General features: G+C 37.2%; 1 protein-coding gene across 1 annotated transcript in view; it reads right to left on the bottom strand.

Moving 5' to 3' along the window:
• MSR1 (macrophage scavenger receptor 1) overlaps positions 1 to 20,349 on the bottom strand; it is a 137,911-nt gene that overhangs the window by 33,994 nt on the left and 83,568 nt on the right. Inside the window, exons 8-9 of the mRNA XM_006893569.1 lie at positions 14,375 to 14,380; positions 645 to 833 (exon numbers count right to left, since the gene is read on the bottom strand). Coding sequence (XP_006893631.1) covers positions 645 to 833; positions 14,375 to 14,380 — 195 coding nt within the window. The remainder of the gene's footprint in view (positions 1 to 644; positions 834 to 14,374; positions 14,381 to 20,349) is intronic.

Here is a 20,349-nt window from a genome sequence, read left to right as displayed (position 1 = left end):
ATTTATATAAAATATATAATAAAACTTTGCCATTTCAGCCATCTTCACTCGTCCAGTTTGGTCACATCAATTACATTCACCATTTTTCAGTTCTTTCACCGTTATTTCCAAATTTGTTGTCATGTGCCGTGAGTAGCTTGCGACTCATAGTGACCCTATGTACAACAGCCCTAAACTCTGCTCTGTCCTGTGCCAATCTCACCATCTCCAATATACCCATCCCGATTACCCCAGTCACTGTATCAATCCACCTCATAGCGTGCCTTCCCCTCCTGCGCTGTCCCTCCACCCTCCCAAGCATGATGTCCTTCTCCAAGGACAGGTCCCTCCTTACAACACGTCCAAAATATGTTAGATGGAGCCTCAGAATCCTTGTCTCCAAGGAGCCGCCCAGTTAAACCCTTTCCAAGATGAATCTGTTTCATTATTCATTATCCCAAATAGAAACACAGTAACCTTTAAACAAGAATTTTTCATTCATCTCTCTTTAATATTTCTTTTCTTTTCATGCCTATTTTCTAGGAAAATTCATTTTTAACAATCCCAAAGTTCTTCGTTCATAACCTATATGTTCTTATCCATTCTTCTAAGCATTTTGAGAAAGTATACAATTTACTTTATAAATAAGGTTTTTAATATTTTACCTTCTCCAAAATAAGCTCCCTTATACACAGCCAGAACTCCTCGGTAGCCCAAACTTCGACAGACTACTAGTCCACCTCGCAGTTCCCAGTGGTCATCACAAATTGTGCCCCACTGACCGTCATAGAAAATCTCCACTCTACCCTCATGAGGTCCACTACCTCCGACCAGGCGTACTGTCTTAGGTGGAGCTGTAACAAAAGCAATTAAACAAAATTATTTACATATTATATTTTATATTTACATATAACATATTATATTATTACATATTATATTAAAAAGCAATACCTTCTTAAAAAAAATGTTTAAACTCATACCCCTCCTCCCCAAGGTCTGAAACTGGAATGAAAACTTTTTAGCACCACCTACTGGTAAATAGTTTAACTGCAAAGTTGCTTTAGTAAAAGCTGAAAAGTAAAATCATTATGTCTTAACGTCTAAATAAATTATACGTATGACAACATTTTATGCACCACAGACTTTAAAATGCAACGATTTCAACTTTACGAGTATTGTAGAGATTTTGTATAATATTTAGAGAAATTGATAAAGAAATGACTCACTATATTCTTGGCAAACTGACACACAAACTTACAATGCAGTAACTTTCAGTAACGCAGCAAGCTGGAGAGAAGATACTTCATAACATAAGCATAAAAAGCAAATGAGCAAAATCCTTATGGAAGACGTTTGAGTTCAACCACTACTAACTCCACAAAGAGAAATTGGCCCCATCAACAGAATCTGACATACAGAACTATTTCCCATGAGGTCAGACATGTCCTATCACATTCCTGCACGTACTTATTGGGTTTAAATTCATTATAGTTACCACAAAGAACCATATATTCACCCTGATGAGGTTTATTGATGAAGTATATAGGTTATGCATATGGAGCAAGGGATCACTACATGGTTTAAAATTAATAAAGGTGTATGTTAAGATTGTATCCTCTGTCTGTACCTATTCAGTGTGTATGCTGAGCAAATTATTCTAGAAACTGGACTCTTTGAAGAATGTGGCATCAGGATGAGAGGAAGACATATCAGTAACCTGCATTATATAAATGGTACAACTTTTCTTACCGAAAGTAAGGAGGACTTGAATCACTAGCTGCAGAAAATCAAGGAATGCAGCCTCCAATATGGATTGCAGCATAACATCAAGAGAACAAAAATTCTTACCAGTGGACCAATACACTGGCATGGTTTAAAATCAGGAATGGTGTCTGTCAGTGCTGTATACTTTCTCAATACCTATTTAATACACAACATCATGATAGATGGAGAAAAGGTTGAGATTGTCAATTAATTCATCTGACTTGGACCCATAATTAACACCCTTGGTACGAGCTGTCAGGGTGTCAGAGACATATTGTACTGGGAAAGTGTGCAACCAGGGACCTCTCCAATTTATTGGGAAGCACTGATGTCAGTTTGAGGACAAAGATGTGCCTGATTCAGGCCATGGTCCTTTTAATCACTTGCTATGCATCTGAGAGCCGGACAATGAATCAAAATAACAGAAGAATAATTGATGCCTTTGAGTTGTGGTGCTGGAGAAGAGTACTGATTATCCCATGGACTGCCAAAAGAATAAACCAGTACATCTTAGAGAAAGTGCAGCCAGAATTTTCCTTAGAGGTGGAGAGAATAATGCTTTGTCCACCATTCTTTGGGTGTTTTTAGGAGAGGCTATTCCTTGGAAAGGGACATCATACTTGGAAAGGTGGAGGATTGATAAAAGAGTGGAGGACCCCCAACCATATAGATAGACACAGTGGCTACTGCAATGGGATCATGTGTCAGACAGTGTGAGGATGGCACAGAAAAGCACAAGGTTCGTAGCTGTTGTTCATAGGGTTGCTATGAGTTGTACTCTCCTCAATTACACGTAACAACACAACAACATAGGTTATAATTCAGCTAAGAGCAAGATACACCCCAGAGTATGAGAGATAAAGCTTCACCATCTTTGCCTCCTAGGAGCACTCTGGCTGCACTTTTCCATGACATCTATTCATTCTTCTGTCAGTCCATAAGAGATTCAGTATTCTTTTCCAGCACCACAGTTCAAAGGCTTCAATTTTTCTTTTGTCTTTCTTACTTATTGTCCGGCTTTCAGCTGCATAGCAAATGATTTAAAAGACTTTGGCCTGATTCAGGTGCACGTTAGTCTTAAACATCACTGCTCTTCAATATTTTGGAGAAGTCCATGATAGCATACCTTCCCAGCACAGTTTGATGTTTTCTTTTTTTTTTTTTTAAATCTACTAACTACTTGTACCAAGGGTATTACTTATTGATCCAAGCAAGATTAAATCATCAGAGCAATCCATTCTCCATCTATCATGATGTTTCTTTTTGGGCCAGTGGTGAGAATCATTGGCTTCTTGATGTTGAGATACAATCCATTTTGAAGGCTTTAGTCTTTGGTCTTCCGCAGTAACTGTTTTAACTCTTCACCTGCAGCAGTCAAGGTTGTATCATCTGCATAATTCAGGTTGTTGGTGAGTTTTCCTCTGGTCTTGATACCACATTCCTCTTTGTAAAGTCAAGCTTAATAAATTATTTTTTCCAAATATAGATTGAATAGATATTGAGAAAGGATACTGCACTGACAGACACCATTCCTGATTTTAAACCATGCCATATTCTTTTGTTCCATTTGTGCATAGGTTCTTTGTTTAAGTATAGATTCTGTATGAGCACAGTTAAGTATTCTGAGATCCCTATTCTTCTCAATGTTAGCCCCAGTTTGTTATGATCCATATAGTCTAATCCCTTTGCACAGACAATAAAACACAAGTAGACTTTCTTCTGGTATTCTCTGCTTTCAGCTAGGATTCTTCTGGCATCAGTAGTAATATCCCTGGTCTCACACTAGAACTTCTAAACTACACTTGAACTTTGGGTAGTTCTCTACGAACTTTTCTAGCCATTTTTGGATGGTCTTCAGCAGTATTTTTCTTGTTGTTATTGTTGTGTACCATTGAGTCAGCGCCAACCAATAACTGACCTTCCAATGGGTTTTTGAGAGGCAGTTTAATTGCACAGGAGGAGAATGCACATTTTTCTTCTGCAGAGTAGCTAGTGAATTTAAATTTAATTTCTTGGGGATTTTAGTACAGCTTATTACCACTAGACCACTGTGCTCCCTACTATTTTGCTTATATTTGATATTAATAATGTAGCTTGGTAATGTCCACATTCTTTTGGATAACATTTCTAGAGAATAGGAACAAATAATGGATCTCTTCCAGTCAGTTAGCTAGGCAGCTGTTCTCCAAACTTTCTAGCATAAACTTAAACTGGTGGGCATGTATGCGCAGGGTTGAATAGTCTATTTTAAACATGTCATTTGGTATTCCATCAATGTCTAGGCCCTTATTTTTGCCAATACCCTCAACCAAGCTTAAACTCCTCCCTTTATTACCATTAGCTCCCTTTTATATGACACTGCCTGAAATTTTTCAGTGTCAACCAATTGTTTTTGGTACAATAACTCTGTATTCCTTCCATTTTCATTTTGCTCATAGCATCGTTCAATATTGCAATTCAAAGCTTTTTTCACACCACCCCCCCTTTATTTCAGCTTGTGAAATGCTTAGGGGTTTCTTCCCTTTTATTCTCTCACTCCAGGTCTTTGCACATTTTGTTATAATACTTTTCTTTATCTTCTTGCGATGTCTTTTGTAATCATCTACTCAATTCTTTTACTTTGGCATCTCTTCTTTTTCTTTTGGCTTCTTGATGTTCTAATGCAATTTCTGTAGTTTTCATCTGACTTTCAATTTGTTTTTGTTTTTTTATTTTTTTTCTCCTCTAACTTTATAATGACCTTTTGCTCTCTTTGTGGATGATATCCTTGATGTAATACCACACCAGGTGTGGTCTTTGATCATTGGTGATCAGTGCCTCAAATGTGTACTTTAGATGATTGCTGACTGTAGGACAGACCATCTATTACCCCAAGCTAAAATTGAAGCTGAAGAAAACGTTGTAAAAAATCCAATATATCCAATGTTGTTGTAGTGGTGGTAGTGTACTATTGAGTTGAAACTGACCCATAGCTCACCCTCCAGTGGGTTTTCAGAAGAGATTAATTGCATGGGAGGAGACTGCCCATCTTTCTCCCATGGAACAATAGGTGGATTTGAACTCCTTGCCTTTGGGATTGCAGCATAGCTCCTTACCACGAGGCCACCAGAGCTCCCTAATATATCCAACAAGTATTATAAAATCTAGATCACATTAAAAAGAGATTTTCATGAAAATGAAATTTTTGTGTTGTTAAGTACCATCAAGTCGTAGAGGACTCATAGCGACTCTATGAAAGAAAGACCTAAGCACTTGCATAACTTTCTTCGTTTCTCCAAGTTCATAGGATTACCAGAAGCAAGCTATTTCAGAAGTGGATGCCACTCCTGCTTTCAAGCTTATTTTAATTGGGGAGCTCCACCAAACACTGTCCACCATGGGTAACCATTGTCACATTTGACACATCAGTGTCACAGTGTTTAGCATCACAGCAACCATGAGATACCTCTGTACAGCAAATGGACAGACCAGTGCTATACCCCTTAGAAGAATGTTTGACCAAAAACAATTAAAACCAGGCCTGAGGGCTGAATATTAAAATTACCCACCTTGGAGCATTCACTTTCTGTACGTTTGCTATCTGAGTCAAGGCATACATGTCTATTAATTTCTGTTTTATAATGACAATTCTTTGCTCCCTAGGATTTTTTAAAAATAGTTATTGTTTTCTTATTTGTTGTTATGTGTTTTCTTTGACCCCTCTTTCCCCTCCCACAGCCCACTCTGCAATGTACCTCTTGTTCCAGATTGTGATATATTCCTTTTAAACAGCTCTTTCTTTCATCTGTTCTAATGCAATGTTTATTACCTACCCACTGTCTCCCCATTCCCTCATCATCTTGCATGTCTGTCCTGTTTTATAACAATAGTGTCATGAAGTATTTGTCCTTTTGTGACTGAGATATTTCACTCAGCATAATGTCTTCCAGGTTCCCCCATGTTGTATAATGTTTTACAAATTCATTGTTTTTCAATGCTATGTAGTTTTTCTTTATGTAAATATACCATAGTTTTTTTATCCATTCATTTGCTGGTGGGCACTGAGTTACTTCCATCTCTTTGCTATTGTGAATAATGCAGCAATAAACATGTATGTGAATACATCTTTAACAGTCCTGGCTCTGTCCCCCCCGCCCATATAATTCCAGTAGTGAAATTGCTGGGTCAAATGGTATTTGTATTTACAAGTTTTTGAGAAAGTAAGTGCCACACCATCTTCCATAGTAGTGTACCATTTTACATTCCAATCAGCAATGAATAAAAGCACCAATATCTTCATAACTTCACCAGCATTTGTTATTTGCTGCCCTGTTGAACTTTGCTATTGTTGCTGGCGTTCTCCACAGGATTTGAAAGGCTGTGATCATTACAAATTATGCTTCTGACCAAAGATGAGTGATTTGAATCTATCAACAATGCCACAGGAGAAAGATGAGCAGTCTTCTCCCAAGGATTTAAATCCTTGAAAACTCTATAAAGGGAACTATGAGTTAGAATTAACTCATGATAGAGGGTTGTTGTTGCTGTTGCAGTGTGCCATCAGGTCAGAGCAGACTCATAGTTAACTCTTCAGTGAGTTTTCAGAGGCAGTAAATCACACAGAAGGAGATTGCTCGCCCTTGTGCTGGTGGATTCAAACCCTTTGTATTTGGCATTACTCCTCAGCTTCTTATCACTAGGCCAACAGAGTATTAATCGGTATGAAACACATATTTCTGCCACATCTTTCAAAAAAAAAGCTCTTGGCAGGTTTAAACCACTGGTGCTTCCCTTAGTAGCTGGACTCTTAACCACTGTACTTTGAAGACTTCTCATGATGTTGGTACATACTGCTGAGTTTAAACTGAACCATAGCTGACTCTCTGCTAGGATTTCAGAGGCCATAAAGCACACAGAAGGAAACTGTTCATCTTTCTCCCACAGAACAACTGATGGATTCAAACAGAATTGGTACTAATGAGTTTGATTGCTTTGGAGCAGAGTTTTTCAAATTTTAGCATGTGTTAGAATAAGAGATGCTTGTGTTCCGAGAGTCTGATTCAGGAAGTCTGAAGTGGCCACACCAGAGTGAATTTCTACTTTCAGACAAATTCCAAGGGGATAATGATGCTGTTGAGACAAGGACCACCTTTTGCAAATGGCTGATCTACAAGATTGTTTCATTTTAGAAGAGGCATTTTATATCAGATATAGATGATGTAGTTTGTATATAAGTTGAGCTAATTTATCCCAAAGAGTGTGGTACAGATGTCTTTAAAATCCTGAATGTACATATAATATAAAAAGTATGAAATATTTCTATTTAAAGTATTAAGGGCCAAATGTATGCTAATGAATATTTGTCAACTGCAATATATTTTAACTCTGAATCAACTGTTGACAGGTAAGCACACCACACTGGCTCTTGGTGATCTTTGTGCAAAGAAAAAGGAGAAAGAAAAAAAAGACTCTCTCAGAGAGTACATCAGACACAATTTTATTGCTCTGTCTTAGTGATGGTAAAATATTTATATTAACTTTGTCAGTTGACACAGCATCAGTTTTCTCTATAAGACTGTGGTATATTCTGACCACCAAGCTAATTGGCATCAACATGATAAATGAAAAAAAGATTGAGGTTGTTGACAGTATCACCTAGCTCAGATCCACAATCAACACTCATGGCACCAGCAGTCAAGCAAACAAAAGACAAGTTGCTTTAGGAAAGTCTGTCGTCAGGATCCTCTCCACAGCATTAAAGAGCAACAATGTCTTTCTAGAGACTAAGGTGCACATAATTAAGCCCACAGTCTTTTCATTCAAGTGTTTGCTGTGCCTCTGAGAGCTGGACAATGAATAAAAATGACATAAGAAGAATCAACGCCTCTAAATAGAGTGCTAGAGAAGAGTTTTTAATACATCATGGACTGCCACCAGAACAAACAGCTCTGCCCTGGAGAGAGTGAAAGTAGTTTGCTCCTAAGAAGCAAGGATTTTGAAACTGTCTCACATACTTTGGATATGTTGCCAGAAAGGACTAGTCCTTGGCAAAAGACGTCATTTTTCGAAGAGTAGAAGGTCAGCATAGGCGAGGAAGACCCTGGATAATAAGATGGATTGCCACAGTGACTGTGGCAATGGGGATAGATGTGTTGGAGATGGTGAGATTTGTTCAGGATGGGGCAAGGTTCAGAGTTATTGTTCATAATAAGGTTGCTATGTGTCACAGTTGACTCTGCATTACATAATAACACCATAACATCAACATGAGTCCAATGACAACAATGTGTTTGGTGAATATTAAGGTTTTAGAAGCATTAAACATACATAATTATTAAAATGACCATACAGAAAATGGAGAAGAAATTATGAAAAGGTAACATTAGATGGGTTTTTTTGCTTTCTTTTCTTTCTTTTTTTAATACATTTTTTATTTTAATTGTCATTTTAACAAAAAATTACAGAAAAGTTAGATTTACATTCTTCATTGTTGCACGTTTTACCCTCTCTCCCTCCTTTGCCCCTCCCTAAGCTGACTTTATCATTAGTTTATTTACAAAATTTTAATACAAATTTGAACAAATTCATTCCATTTCCCTCACCCCCCCATCAAATTGTACATTCCAATAATTAATCCCCTCTTTCCTCTGTATATCCACATGCCTCTGCTTCTAGCCTCTCCCACCCCTCCTGGATCCTTATATTCCTTCTACAATAATGGTCTTATACAATATTTATCCTTGTGGGACTGAGTTAGTTCACTCAGAATAATGCTTTCTAGTCCCTCCCAAGTTAGATAAAAACTTACAAAGTTATTGCTCCTGCATGCTGCACAGTATTCCATTGTGTAAATGTACCATAATTTCTCAACCCATTCCTTTGTGGTTGGACATTTGGGCTATTTCCATGTTCTTGTGATGGTAAATAATGCAGCTATGAACATTGGTGTACAAATATCAGTTTGTGCCTCAGTTCTCACATTCTCAGGGTATATTCCAAGTAGTGGAATAGCTGAGTCATATGGAATTTCTGTGTTCAGCTTTTTGAGGAAGCACCAAACTGTCTTCCAGAATGGTTGCACCATTTTACAATCCCACTAACAATGTATAAGAGTTCCTTTCTCACCACATCCTCTCCAACATCTATTACTTGCTGCCCTGTTAAACTTTGCCACTGTTTCTGGAGTGAGATGGTACCTCATTGTGGTTTTGATGTGCATCTCTCTTATTGCCAGTGATTTGGAGCATTTCTTCATGTGTCTGTTTACCATTCAAATATCTTTCTCTGTGAAAATTCTTTCCATGTCTTTTTCCCATTTGTAATCAGATTATCAGTCTTTTTCTTGTGGGGGCCCAGGAGTATCCTGTAAACTTTTGTTATAAGACTCTTGTCTGAGATAGAATTACCAAATGCTTGTTCCCAGTCTGTAGATTTTCTTTTCACCCTGCTGGAAAAAGTTTTTGATGTGCACAGATATTTAATCTTTAGACAGTTCCATGCATAAATTTTATCCTCTTTATATTGTGCATTTCTGGTTGTATTTGGCAGTGTCTTTATACCTTGGACTAGTGCTTTTAAGCTTAATCCCAGTTGTCTCTTATGAACGTTATGGTTTTGAACTTTACTCCCAGGTCTCTGATCTACCTTGAATTGATTTTTTTGTGTATGGTGTGAGATATGGGTCCTATTTCAATTTTCTGCAGGTTTAAGTCCAGTTTTGCCAGCGCCATTTGTTGAAGAAGTTTTCCTTCATGGTGGACCTCTTTGTACATTTGGTATCACATTGAATCAGAGAACAGTATATAAAAAATAAGACCTGAAGAATTTAACTATTTAATTCAGTTAGTATTGTCTTACAGACACAATTTGGTGTTATTTTTCCCCCTGTTGTTGTAACAAACATTTATAATTGAATCTATTGCAATTCTACTTACTATATTTGTAGTCCAGATGTTTGTTGTTGTTACTAGGTGCCTTCAAGTTAAGTAAGATTGATAGTGACCCTATGGAGAGTGGATCTGAATCCAGTCCTACGCTGTGCCATCCTCACCCTTCCTGACACACAAGAGCCCATTGTTGCAGTCACAGTGTCAATCTACCTGGTTGGGGGTCTTCTCTTCCTTCACCAAACCTCTACCCTTCCAAGTTTCATGTTCCTGTCCAAGGAATAGCCTCTCCTAGCAACATGCCTGTAGTACATGAGGTGAAGCTTTATCATCCTTGCTTCCAAAGAGAACATCAGATGTTCTAAATGTAGCAAAGAATTAAAAAGATCCATTGCAGTTAGTGAAGTTCTTATCAGAAGAGCTTCCTCAGAGAAGTTCTTGATATATGACAAAATTCATCATTCAAAGAGGACTATTTATTTAAGATAAATTTATTAAATAGGTATTTTGCTATAGAAAGTACAATCCAGGTATGCAGTGTTTAGAGAACTAGTTTATCTTGAAAAACTGTTTAAAGCATTTCAAATCTTGCTCTGGGTGTCAATCGACTGAGTGGCAGAGTATTCTGAAGGCAGAGGAGAGATCAAGAACGAGGGCGAGTGAGGAAATCTTCAGCAAAACTCTCTTAAATTTTCAAGTAAAGTTAGAATACTTCCTCAATGGAAGGAAAGATCTTGTGAGCTTTGCTGAAATTAGATGGTTTGAAGAGATAATAACAACTACAAATATGCCAAGAGGTTAAGAAGGTTTGAATGAAGAGACTTTGGAGACAATAATTTCTCTGTATTTTCTTCAAATTTGAGAAAACAAATTAAGTAGAATCAGTTTAGAGAAAAGAATTTATACTCAAATAATTTTATTTCAGCAATAAAGAAAAACCTGCCCCCAAGTTTGGAGGGCTGAGGAGTATCTGTGTAAAAGATGTTTTGATAGCACTGTAAGTTAATTAAATGACTAAATTGACTCATAACTTTTATCAACCAGAAATGAGCAGTTAATCCAAAGATGGAGAATCTGTTACTTTAAAATGAACTGTTCTAAATCTCAATAATATTCGGTCAGTTTAACTCCAACACAGGTAAATTACTTCAGCATGTGGAAGTTAATTATTTTGTCTTCCCATGCTGCCTTTTGAAATCTTCTGTTCATGTCTTTAAGATCTTGAATTCTTCCCTCTGCTTTGGCTCCTTGGCTCTTTAGTGCATTAGTCAGAGTCCCTTCTACATCTATTTTGGTCTTTTTTTCCTCCTTTGTCTTTGTAATGACCTTTTGCACTCTTCCAGGATGATACTCTTGATATCCTCCCACAACTCATCTGGTCTTTGGTTACTGGTGTTCAAGGCCTTAAAGCTGTTCCTGAAATGGTTTTGAAATTCAGGTGGGAGGAACTGTGTGCTTGCTGCAGAAGGTCAAGGACTGCAACATTCTATATGGATTGAGGCTCAATACCAAGAAAACAAAGATTCTTACCACTGGGCCAATTGGCAGCATCAAGATGAATGGTGAAGAGACTGAGATTTTCACAGATTTAATTTGCTTGGCTCCACACTCAACAATCTCGGCACCAGAAGCCCAGAAATCAAAAGACATATTACAATGGGTAAGTCTGCTGTAGGGACCTCTCCAAAGTACTGAAGAGCAATGGTGTCACTCTGGAGACTAAGGTGTGTCTGATACAGGCCATGATCTTTACAATCACTTGCTATGCATCAGAGAGCTGGACAATGACGAGGGAGGATAGAAGGAGGATTGGTGACTTTGAGCTGTGGTGCTGGAAAAGAGTGTTGAATATACCACGGACTGCTAAGAAAACAAATGGGTTTATCCTGGAGAGGGTTAAACCAGGCTGTTCCTTGGAGGCAAGGATTCTGAAGCTTCATCTGATATACTTTAGACATATTGCAAGGGGGGACAAGTCCTTGGAGAAGGCCATCATGCTTGGGAGGATGAAGGGACAGTGCAAGAGAGGAAGACCCTTTATGAGGTGGATTGATTCAGTAACTGGGCAAATGGGAGTATCAGTCCTCTTGAAAATTGGTTTTTCTAGCTATTGCATTAGCCCCCAATGTGGGGGTCATAGTTCCCATTACCTTAACTGTGGACGCATGGCCTTGCAAATCGTCAACAGTTGTGGGACTGATATTAGAGGGCTTTCCACAGTGTGAAAGATGGTGGTGGAAAGATTGTGAAGATACTGTGAGAGATAGTAGTGGACAGAGTGTGAAGAAAATATGGCACTTCTGTGAAGAGACGGTGACAATGTGTAACCAGAGATATAAAAGCCACAGTTAAAAATTTGCTCACTAGATGATTGAAGAAAAAGCTGATTTAGAACTGGTCTAAGATAAATCTGAACTTTGATAAATGTCAGTATTTACAGAGGGCCTTCAGGCCTTTTGTTCATAGGGTCATTATGAGTTGTGCTTGACTTGAAGGCAATCAACAAGATAAGTTTGCTGGATGTTTGAATAAACCAGAGGCTTCTTGCATTAGTGAATCTGGACTGTCACTAATTGAGGTATTGTGGCTAATATGGTTTAATCTGCTGAACTACTGAACCTGGACTTGCATTGTGAGATATTATTTGCCTCCCCCACTCTCCAACCCATTTTCCTAATAAACACCACAACAAAGTCAAGTCTGTGAGTCAAGTTGCAATGAACATTGGACTCAATGATTAGTAAAACAGGTGCAGGAACATGGGAGAGGCATGTCTGACTAGCTCTTTGTATGGTGCTATTTGAAGCAGGAGTGGCATCCACTTCCTAAATAACAAGTCTCTGGAAACTCTACGAACTTTGAGAAACAACCTTATGTATAGAAAGGCTTCAGGTATTTTGTTCACAGGGTCACTATGAGTCGTGCTCACCTTGAAGACAATAAACAGTAACAATGGATATTATTGATGGGGATAGTTCTCCTTTATGAATGTAGAAGTCAGACTCATCCAGTCTGAAGCGTTGAAGCTGGTCCTTTTGCATTTCATAACTAAATTCCAGCTAAATATGATATAAAGTGATCAATATAAAGTGAACAATGAGGGATGCACTCCTTAGAATAAGGAGCACAAGATCAAAAGAGAAGCATTTTCCCAGAGTTAAAGCTGAGAAGTTAGGAAAGAGTAGGAAATAATGACAAATAGAACACAGAAACACAGGAAAAAAGTGGGAAGAGTGATGTTCCCATGCACACAATAGTAAATGTCAGAAAAAAATAATATGTAGGAACTGTTAATTGGAAAAAAATTTTTTATCTATAAATACTCACTCAAGTCATAATAAAAATTTTGAAAAAGACTCCTCACGATCTGTACATTTCCCTCACAGAGGTGTATTGTCCTAGATTCTAACTGAGAGGTTGTGGGTCAAGGAGTTGTGGGGAATAAAAACTTCAAAAGCCAAGTTAGACAAAAAACCACCACTAAAGATAATGTTCATATATGGACTATCTGCTACAGTTTTATAGCAATCTTGTTATTATTTAATTTTTTTTTTTCCTTAAAGGAGTCTGAAACTACAACTTCTTAATGGGAGAAATATTAAGAATATATAAGGAGAAATCGTACCTATTTGCATCTAGGATATTTAAAATTTAATTCTTCACTTAAAAATTTGAGGGGGAAAAGAAATCTGAAGGGGGAAAAAAAAACCCGGACAAGCAACAACAAAAAAGCCCAAAACACCAACAAGAAATCAAATTATTTCTCATTATTTTGAACACAGCTACTCTAGGAAGCTCATGTCATAAAATAACATAAGTTATATTAATATCGATCTCTCTAACTTTTAAGAACACAGACTTACCCGATGAAAGTTCTGTAGTTTTTTTGACTCTGATAAAACTCTTTGTGATGTAAACTCTTTGAGTCATCATTTGTCCATTTACAAAATACATACAGAAACACTAGCTCATAGGACTAAAGTTTCAAATTCAATAATTTATGGAAAAATATGTTTTAAATCATAAGGAACTTTAAACACACCGGTAATAAAATTATTTATTACATTTTACTCTGAATGTTTTTCTGGGAGTCTACAAGGTCAGAGACTCTAAAGAATTTGAGATGTGAATCTTGGGAGAATAATGCCTCAAATCCAGCACATTAAAGTTCAATCTGTCTAGTTATTGGCAAGGCTGATAATGCAAACAGGCTCTTTGACTTTTTATGAAGAGAAAATAATTTTCCAAAAGAACTCTGGGTGTTTACATCTCAAATGGTATTTGAAATTGAAAGACAATATTTTTTTCCTCTGGCATTGTGAATAACCATGAATGCTGTGATCAGACTGACCTACGAAAATTGGCAGTACACAATTGTATATGTGATCTTTGTTCATCTCTATCAGACAGACGAGGCCAGGCCTGTGCAAGAACTGTGCCCAAAAGAATTTCAACAAAATGTATTCGAAGTCTCAAAAATCTAACAAAGGAACTCTTTGCATCTTCCAGAACACATTGCCTTAGCTTACTTGCTTAAATATGGCCTCTTACTGTAATAAAAATGGATCTGCTTTGAGAAACTAACAAACAAAAAAAAAAAAAGGGAGAGTACATTTTTTCAGATAATGACAAAATGGATAACGCAGGTGTATCCTGTTAAAAAGACTGTATAAAACAAAAATAAATTAAAAAAATCAGATGAGTAGGTTTTTAATTAGTCAAGCTATTGAACTATTTATTGCAAATTAGATAACCGGAGTTCATACTCAAGACTGTAGAGAAAATCAATGTCAATAAAGAAGTGTCTGGAGACCGGAAGTCAGAAGACTTGAGACTCTGGTTCTGCCGGCGCTATAAACTTGCTCTATGACCTGAAGTATAACAGTTTGTCTGTTCATGCTATAGTTACTTTATTTGTGTCTTTCTGTTTTATAATTATCTCATAGGACCATTTTTTAAAGATAAATTTAGTTCCAGGAAGTATTTTTTTAAACAGTGGAAGGAAGAAGTTGGGTTATCTTGAGGTGCAATACAATGTAGTAGGTTAGTCAAGGAACTCAAAATGAATTCAAACAAAACTCATACCAAACGGAAGACCCACATGCTAACTTGATGGTTTTTCACAGGTTGCTTAAATAATCTAAATCTTCATACTGGTCAAAAGTCAAAGTGAAAGATTTATTGTGTGGATGCGTGAAGGAGCTTTATATATCTCTTTATACTTGCATAGTTTATTAAACTCTAATATAACGCTTTGCAGAGTGTCTGTCTGGCACAGCAGCTTCATTCAATACATTATCGATATTATCCTCATTAGGGAGCTTGGTGGCTTAGTGTTAAGAAACTGCAATGGAATCGCGAAGGCAGGTGGTTTAAATTCACCAGGGGCTCCACGGGATTAGAGTCAGCTCTCTCCTCTGAAAACCTGCTGGAGAGTCAGCTATTGATCAGTTCTGACTAGGTGGCCCACAACAATATTATTCTCATTTTCATATTGTTATTTATTTAAGACACAAATTTCTGGCCTTATGACTAGGCGTAAGTGATGACGAGACAAAAGTTTCCTATATGGGAGTTTTTAAAAATATTCTGTTCTTCAGAATATCCTAAGGAGATTTTACAGAAATCTTATATATGAACTCCAACCCAAGCCCCTTGAAATGATAACGTATGGGTAACATATATGTCAATCTCTATATGACAAATGACTCAGAGGTTATTCTAATTCTTAATATAGTACTCTGATTACCTATATAGTTATAAATTCATCATCTAATGAACAACTTTAATAAATCACTGTTTGATGAACAATTAGCAAGAAACTGATTGATAATAATTATTGAAGAATATAGATTATTTACTCTTCTAGTGACCCGTATCTTGAATTCTGAGATTTGGAGTAGTCATCTACCTTCCTCTCCATTTACGGTTTAACTATTCTTGTTGGACATTGAATGTTCCCCCTGCTATAGACACACTGATTGTTGTTGTTATGTACTGTCAAATAGGAACTGACTCATAGCTCATCTTCCAGTGAATTTTCAGAGACAGTACATTTCACAGAAGGAGAGTGTCCATCTTTCTCTCAGAGTAGCTGGTGGCTTCAAACTGTGTGCTTTAGATTGGCAGCACAGATCCTTACCGTTTGGCCACCAAAGCTCAGACCCAAGAAGAGGTAAGAGCTCTTGAAAAACAAGCAGCATTCTTTATGAGACATTGTTATATGAAAAGTTAATGCAACAAAGCAAGAACTTCTTTGACATGAATATAACGAGAGAGAGACACACATACACAGAGGGAGAGAGGGAGAGGAAAGGGAGAGAAAAGAAGGAAAAAGAAAGAAAGATTGGATAACTTGGACAACTTGTGGATCTGGCCATATTTTTAAAACATCTCTATTGGAATTCCTAATTGTGTGAATCAGTCTACTCTATTTCTCAAGTGAAAAATGTCTTTTACTTTCTACTTTAATTAAAGTTTTAAACATTTAAAAAAGTTGTTAGTGAGTCAATTACTACTCTTGGAAACCCCACATGTTTGAAGAATAAAACTTAACTACAGAATTTTCTTCTCTACAATCTTGTGGAACCATGGTATCAACTCTCTCTTTCATGGAGACATTTGGTGAATTTAAACTGCCATGCATTAAGTTAGTAGTTGAGAAAAAATAGTATATGCCATTCAGGGAACAAAAAAAACCTCAAACAAAACAAGCCCCCCCCCCTTGTCAAGTTGATTCCATTTTATATCAATCCTATAAGACAGAGTGGAGCTGCCCCACAGAATTTCCAAGAATATACTTTTTCAGAAGCAGACTGTCTCCTCTTCCATGAAGCAGCTGATGAGTTTGAACCACTAGCCTTTGGGATAGCAAAATGCTTAACCCACTGCACCATACTTACCAAGGGATTGATGAATAGTATCAGCTTGCATTAATATTTTTAATATTTGTTGCTTTGTACTTAAATGGCATTATTTTATCAATTTTTGTTCTTTCATAATATGACATAGGCCAAAAAGCATGACTGAAATATGAAGCCACAAAATTGAAAAGAAACATTAATGAAAGTGGAATTATTTTCATAACTGTAAACACAGAACACATCAATAATTTTAATGGTAAGTTTTAGGACTTCTTTAAAAAACAAGCTGACAGTCAAAGAAATAAAGAAGCAGAATCTCCCTTGTTCTGGAATAGTTCAGACCCTGCTGCAAAGGTTCAGATATTTAATTATTTCAAATACAATGAGAAACGGAATATCTTAGTGCCATACACCGTGGAATAAAATATCTTTGTTTTATAAACCACAACCAAGCAACCACATCTATTGTGCTGTGATAAAACTACATCCAAATCCATTATTTACAAACATGATCAATGTCTTTGAAATTCCTCTTTGATAGTCTTTGAACATTCTGATTTAAAACTTTGTGAAAATACTTTTTTAAGATATACCTTGTTGTTGGGGAGCTCTGGCTGTCTCATTGGTAAGGAGTTGTACTACCAATCCAAAAGAAGGTGATTTAAATCCACCAGCTGCTCCACGGAGGAGAAAGAAAGGCACTCTCCCATTTGATTTACAATCTCTGAAAATCTTTTGGAGAGTCACCTATAAGATGGTTCTGACATGATAAGAATGAAAGTCAGGCTGAATTGGTATTTTCTTGTTGGCTTTAATTCATATCTAAACCAGAATGAAACTGCCCCATATCTGTGCAGTCTCACAATCTTTGCTGTACTTAACACAATTGCTATAGTCAGTCTATCAATCAATCTCCTTGAGAATTTCTTCTTTGAGAATCTTCCTCTCATTCACTGACTTACCACTCAAAGAAGCATGATGTCTTTTTTCACGAATGGATCCTTCTGACAGCACACCCAAAATATATGAGATAGTCTTCTTCCACCAGACAGATTTGTTTGTATTAAACCCAAAAGTTTATTCAATATTCTTCCCCAACATAGTTTAAAAGCATCAATTCTTCTTCATTCTTTCTTATTATGTGTCCAACTTTCACAAAAATATGAAGTGCCATTGCATTGATAAGGCATTTTCTAAATATCTACAGTGAGATTCTTGTTCTTAATCTTTTAGATATCTTTGACAATTGTTTTGCCAATGAAACATAGTATTTCATTTCATAACTGCTGACTTCATGGGTGCTGGTAGTAAATACAAGTAAAATTAAGTACTTGACAGCTTAAATCTTTTCTCCATCTGACATAATGTTGCCTATAGGCTCAGTTGTGAGGATCATTTCTGCTTTCTTGATGCTGAGGTATGGTCTTTCTAAAGGCTATGATTTTTCAATTTCAGTAATTTTACTTTTGGTAAACAAGGTTATGATTTCTGTGTATCACAGTTTATTGATATAATAAACTAAGCCTTATGAGACATTTTTCTTCATAATATTGCAACTTCTCAAATTATTTTCTCAGCACACAGACTGATCGTTGTTGTTACTGTTGTTAGGTGCCAACAATTTGAAAAATGGGTCTGAAATGATCCTGTGTTACCTGCGTAATATATGATATACTCAAGCCCATCGTTACAGCCACTGCGCTGGTCCATTCTGTTGAGGGTCTTCCTCTCTTTCCCTTACACTCTACCTTTCTGAGCATGATATATTTTCCCAAAGACTGCAGCATTCTAGCAACATCTCAAAGTATGTGAGATGAAGTTTCACTACTCTTGCCTCTAAGGAACACCCTAGGTGCATTTTCTCCAAGGCATGTTTGTTTGTTCTTTTGGCAATCTATGGGACACTCAGTATTCTTCTCCTACATTACAACTCAGAGATATAAATTCTTCAGCCAGCCTTAGTCATTTTCCCACCTTTAGATACTTAACAATCAACAAAAAAGAACATGGCTTGAATTAGGTGCACCTTATCATTTAAACCAAAGTCATTGCTCTTTCACACATTGGAGAGACTCTTGACAACAGAATTGCCCAACACAACATGTCTTCTGATCTCTTGCCTGATGGTAACAAGGGTGTTGATTGTGGATCAAAGTAAGATGAAATCATTGCCAACGTCAATTTTTTTCTCTATATAACATGTTGTTACCTATTAGTTCAGTGGTGAAGATTTTTTCCCCCTTGATGTTGAAATATAATCTGTCTTGCAGGCTGTAGATTCTGATCTTCTGCAGTAAGCCCTTTAAGATTTTTTCACTTGCAGCAAGTATAATTGACATAAGATGGGTGGTTTATGAGTCTTCCTCTGACCCTGATGCGTCATAAAGTCTAGCTTCTCAAATTATTTGATCAGCATGCAGATTAAATAGGTATGGGAAGAGATATTAGGCTTCAGGAGAGAAGGCTCCATTAGGTGAGACACTCTTCACCGGAGTCATCACTTTAGATGGGGTGTGAGGAGAGAAAGAAAGGACAGAACGTTCTTTGGGCACTTGGGGATCCTTGCCTCCACCACTGTGGGGCCATCCCAGGTGTCAAAGAGGACAAGAGGATCTGGGAAGAGAGATACAAACAAGGGAAAGACTTTCTCAGCTTTCTCCAAGGAGGAGAGCTGACTTGGGAAACCCATGTGCACAAACTGCTCAAATTGGTGCCTCTGATCTTGCACCACTTTAGAGACAAAGGAAGGAGAGAAGGCACCATTAGGGGAGAAGCTCTTCCACAGAGCCAGCACTTTATATGTGTGCATGGGAAAGGGGGAGAAAGGGACTAAAACTTCCCCCGGGAAGAGTCCCTCCATTTGGGGATCATTACTCTACTGCTGCACAGCTATACCAGGTGCCAAGCAGGAAAAGAGAGTTTGAGACAGAGTGCTACAAACAGGGGAAAGATTTCTCAGCTCTCTTAGCTGGCAAGTTGGACTTTGAGAAAGAGAGCTGACTTGAAACCTCTCTGGACATAAACTGCTGGAGTGTTACACCAGGTCTCACACTACTCAGCCACTCTGTATACAAAGGATGGCAACAGAGCTAAGGAGAGGGAACTACGAATAAGGTGAGATTCCTACAGGGCACTGCAGATGAGAGAGAACCAGAGGGACTTTAGGAAAGGGAAATTTTCCCAGAAAAGATTTTCAGAAAAGTGAGTGGTTCGCTGAATAGATTGAGTATTTTAAGCTGGCAACTAATCAATAACATAAAGATAAGAACTACCAACAAATTACACGGACATTAACAATGGCCAACCACTTGTCAAGACAAATTTCACATGTCAAGAAACTAGCAGGGAACTTCAAACATTGTGAAAATAACCAAATTAAGCCTTCTCAAAAAACCCCAGAGAATATTGTAGACCAAATGAATATCCTAGAGTCAAGAAAGTAGAAGATATGGAGGCATTCAAACAGTTATAGACGAAAGTAAAAATGAGAGAAGAAATAATGGAAGCCACAAATAAAGGGAAAACCCTAGAGTTAGAGAACCAGAAGAAGTATATTGATGCAGGGTTATTCAAACAGCTACATTAGAAGTTGCAAATGATGGAATAAACAATGGAAACCATTAGGAAAGTAAATATTCCAGAAACAGGGAGCCAGAAGAAATATATAGAGGAACTTGCACAACTAGGGAAGAAAATGTAAAAGATGGAAGAAAGAAATAAAACTATAGTTAAGGAGGTAAAAAACTTAAAAAAATCATCACAAAATAGAAAGGGTACAGCCAAGACAATACTGGAAATAACAGATATGCATGAAAATGCAATTCAGAATACAAAGACCAAAATGGCAGCAGTGTCTAACAGGCTAGAGGGACCAAAAA

Source organism: Elephantulus edwardii, unplaced genomic scaffold (assembly GCF_000299155.1).
Source record: "Elephantulus edwardii isolate Elephantulus edwardi_28Jun2011 unplaced genomic scaffold, EleEdw1.0 scaffold00128, whole genome shotgun sequence".
Taxonomy (NCBI): domain Eukaryota; kingdom Metazoa; phylum Chordata; class Mammalia; order Macroscelidea; family Macroscelididae; genus Elephantulus; species Elephantulus edwardii.
Note: the sequence above shows the minus strand (reverse complement) of the source record. Positions and strands in the feature narration are given on the sequence as shown.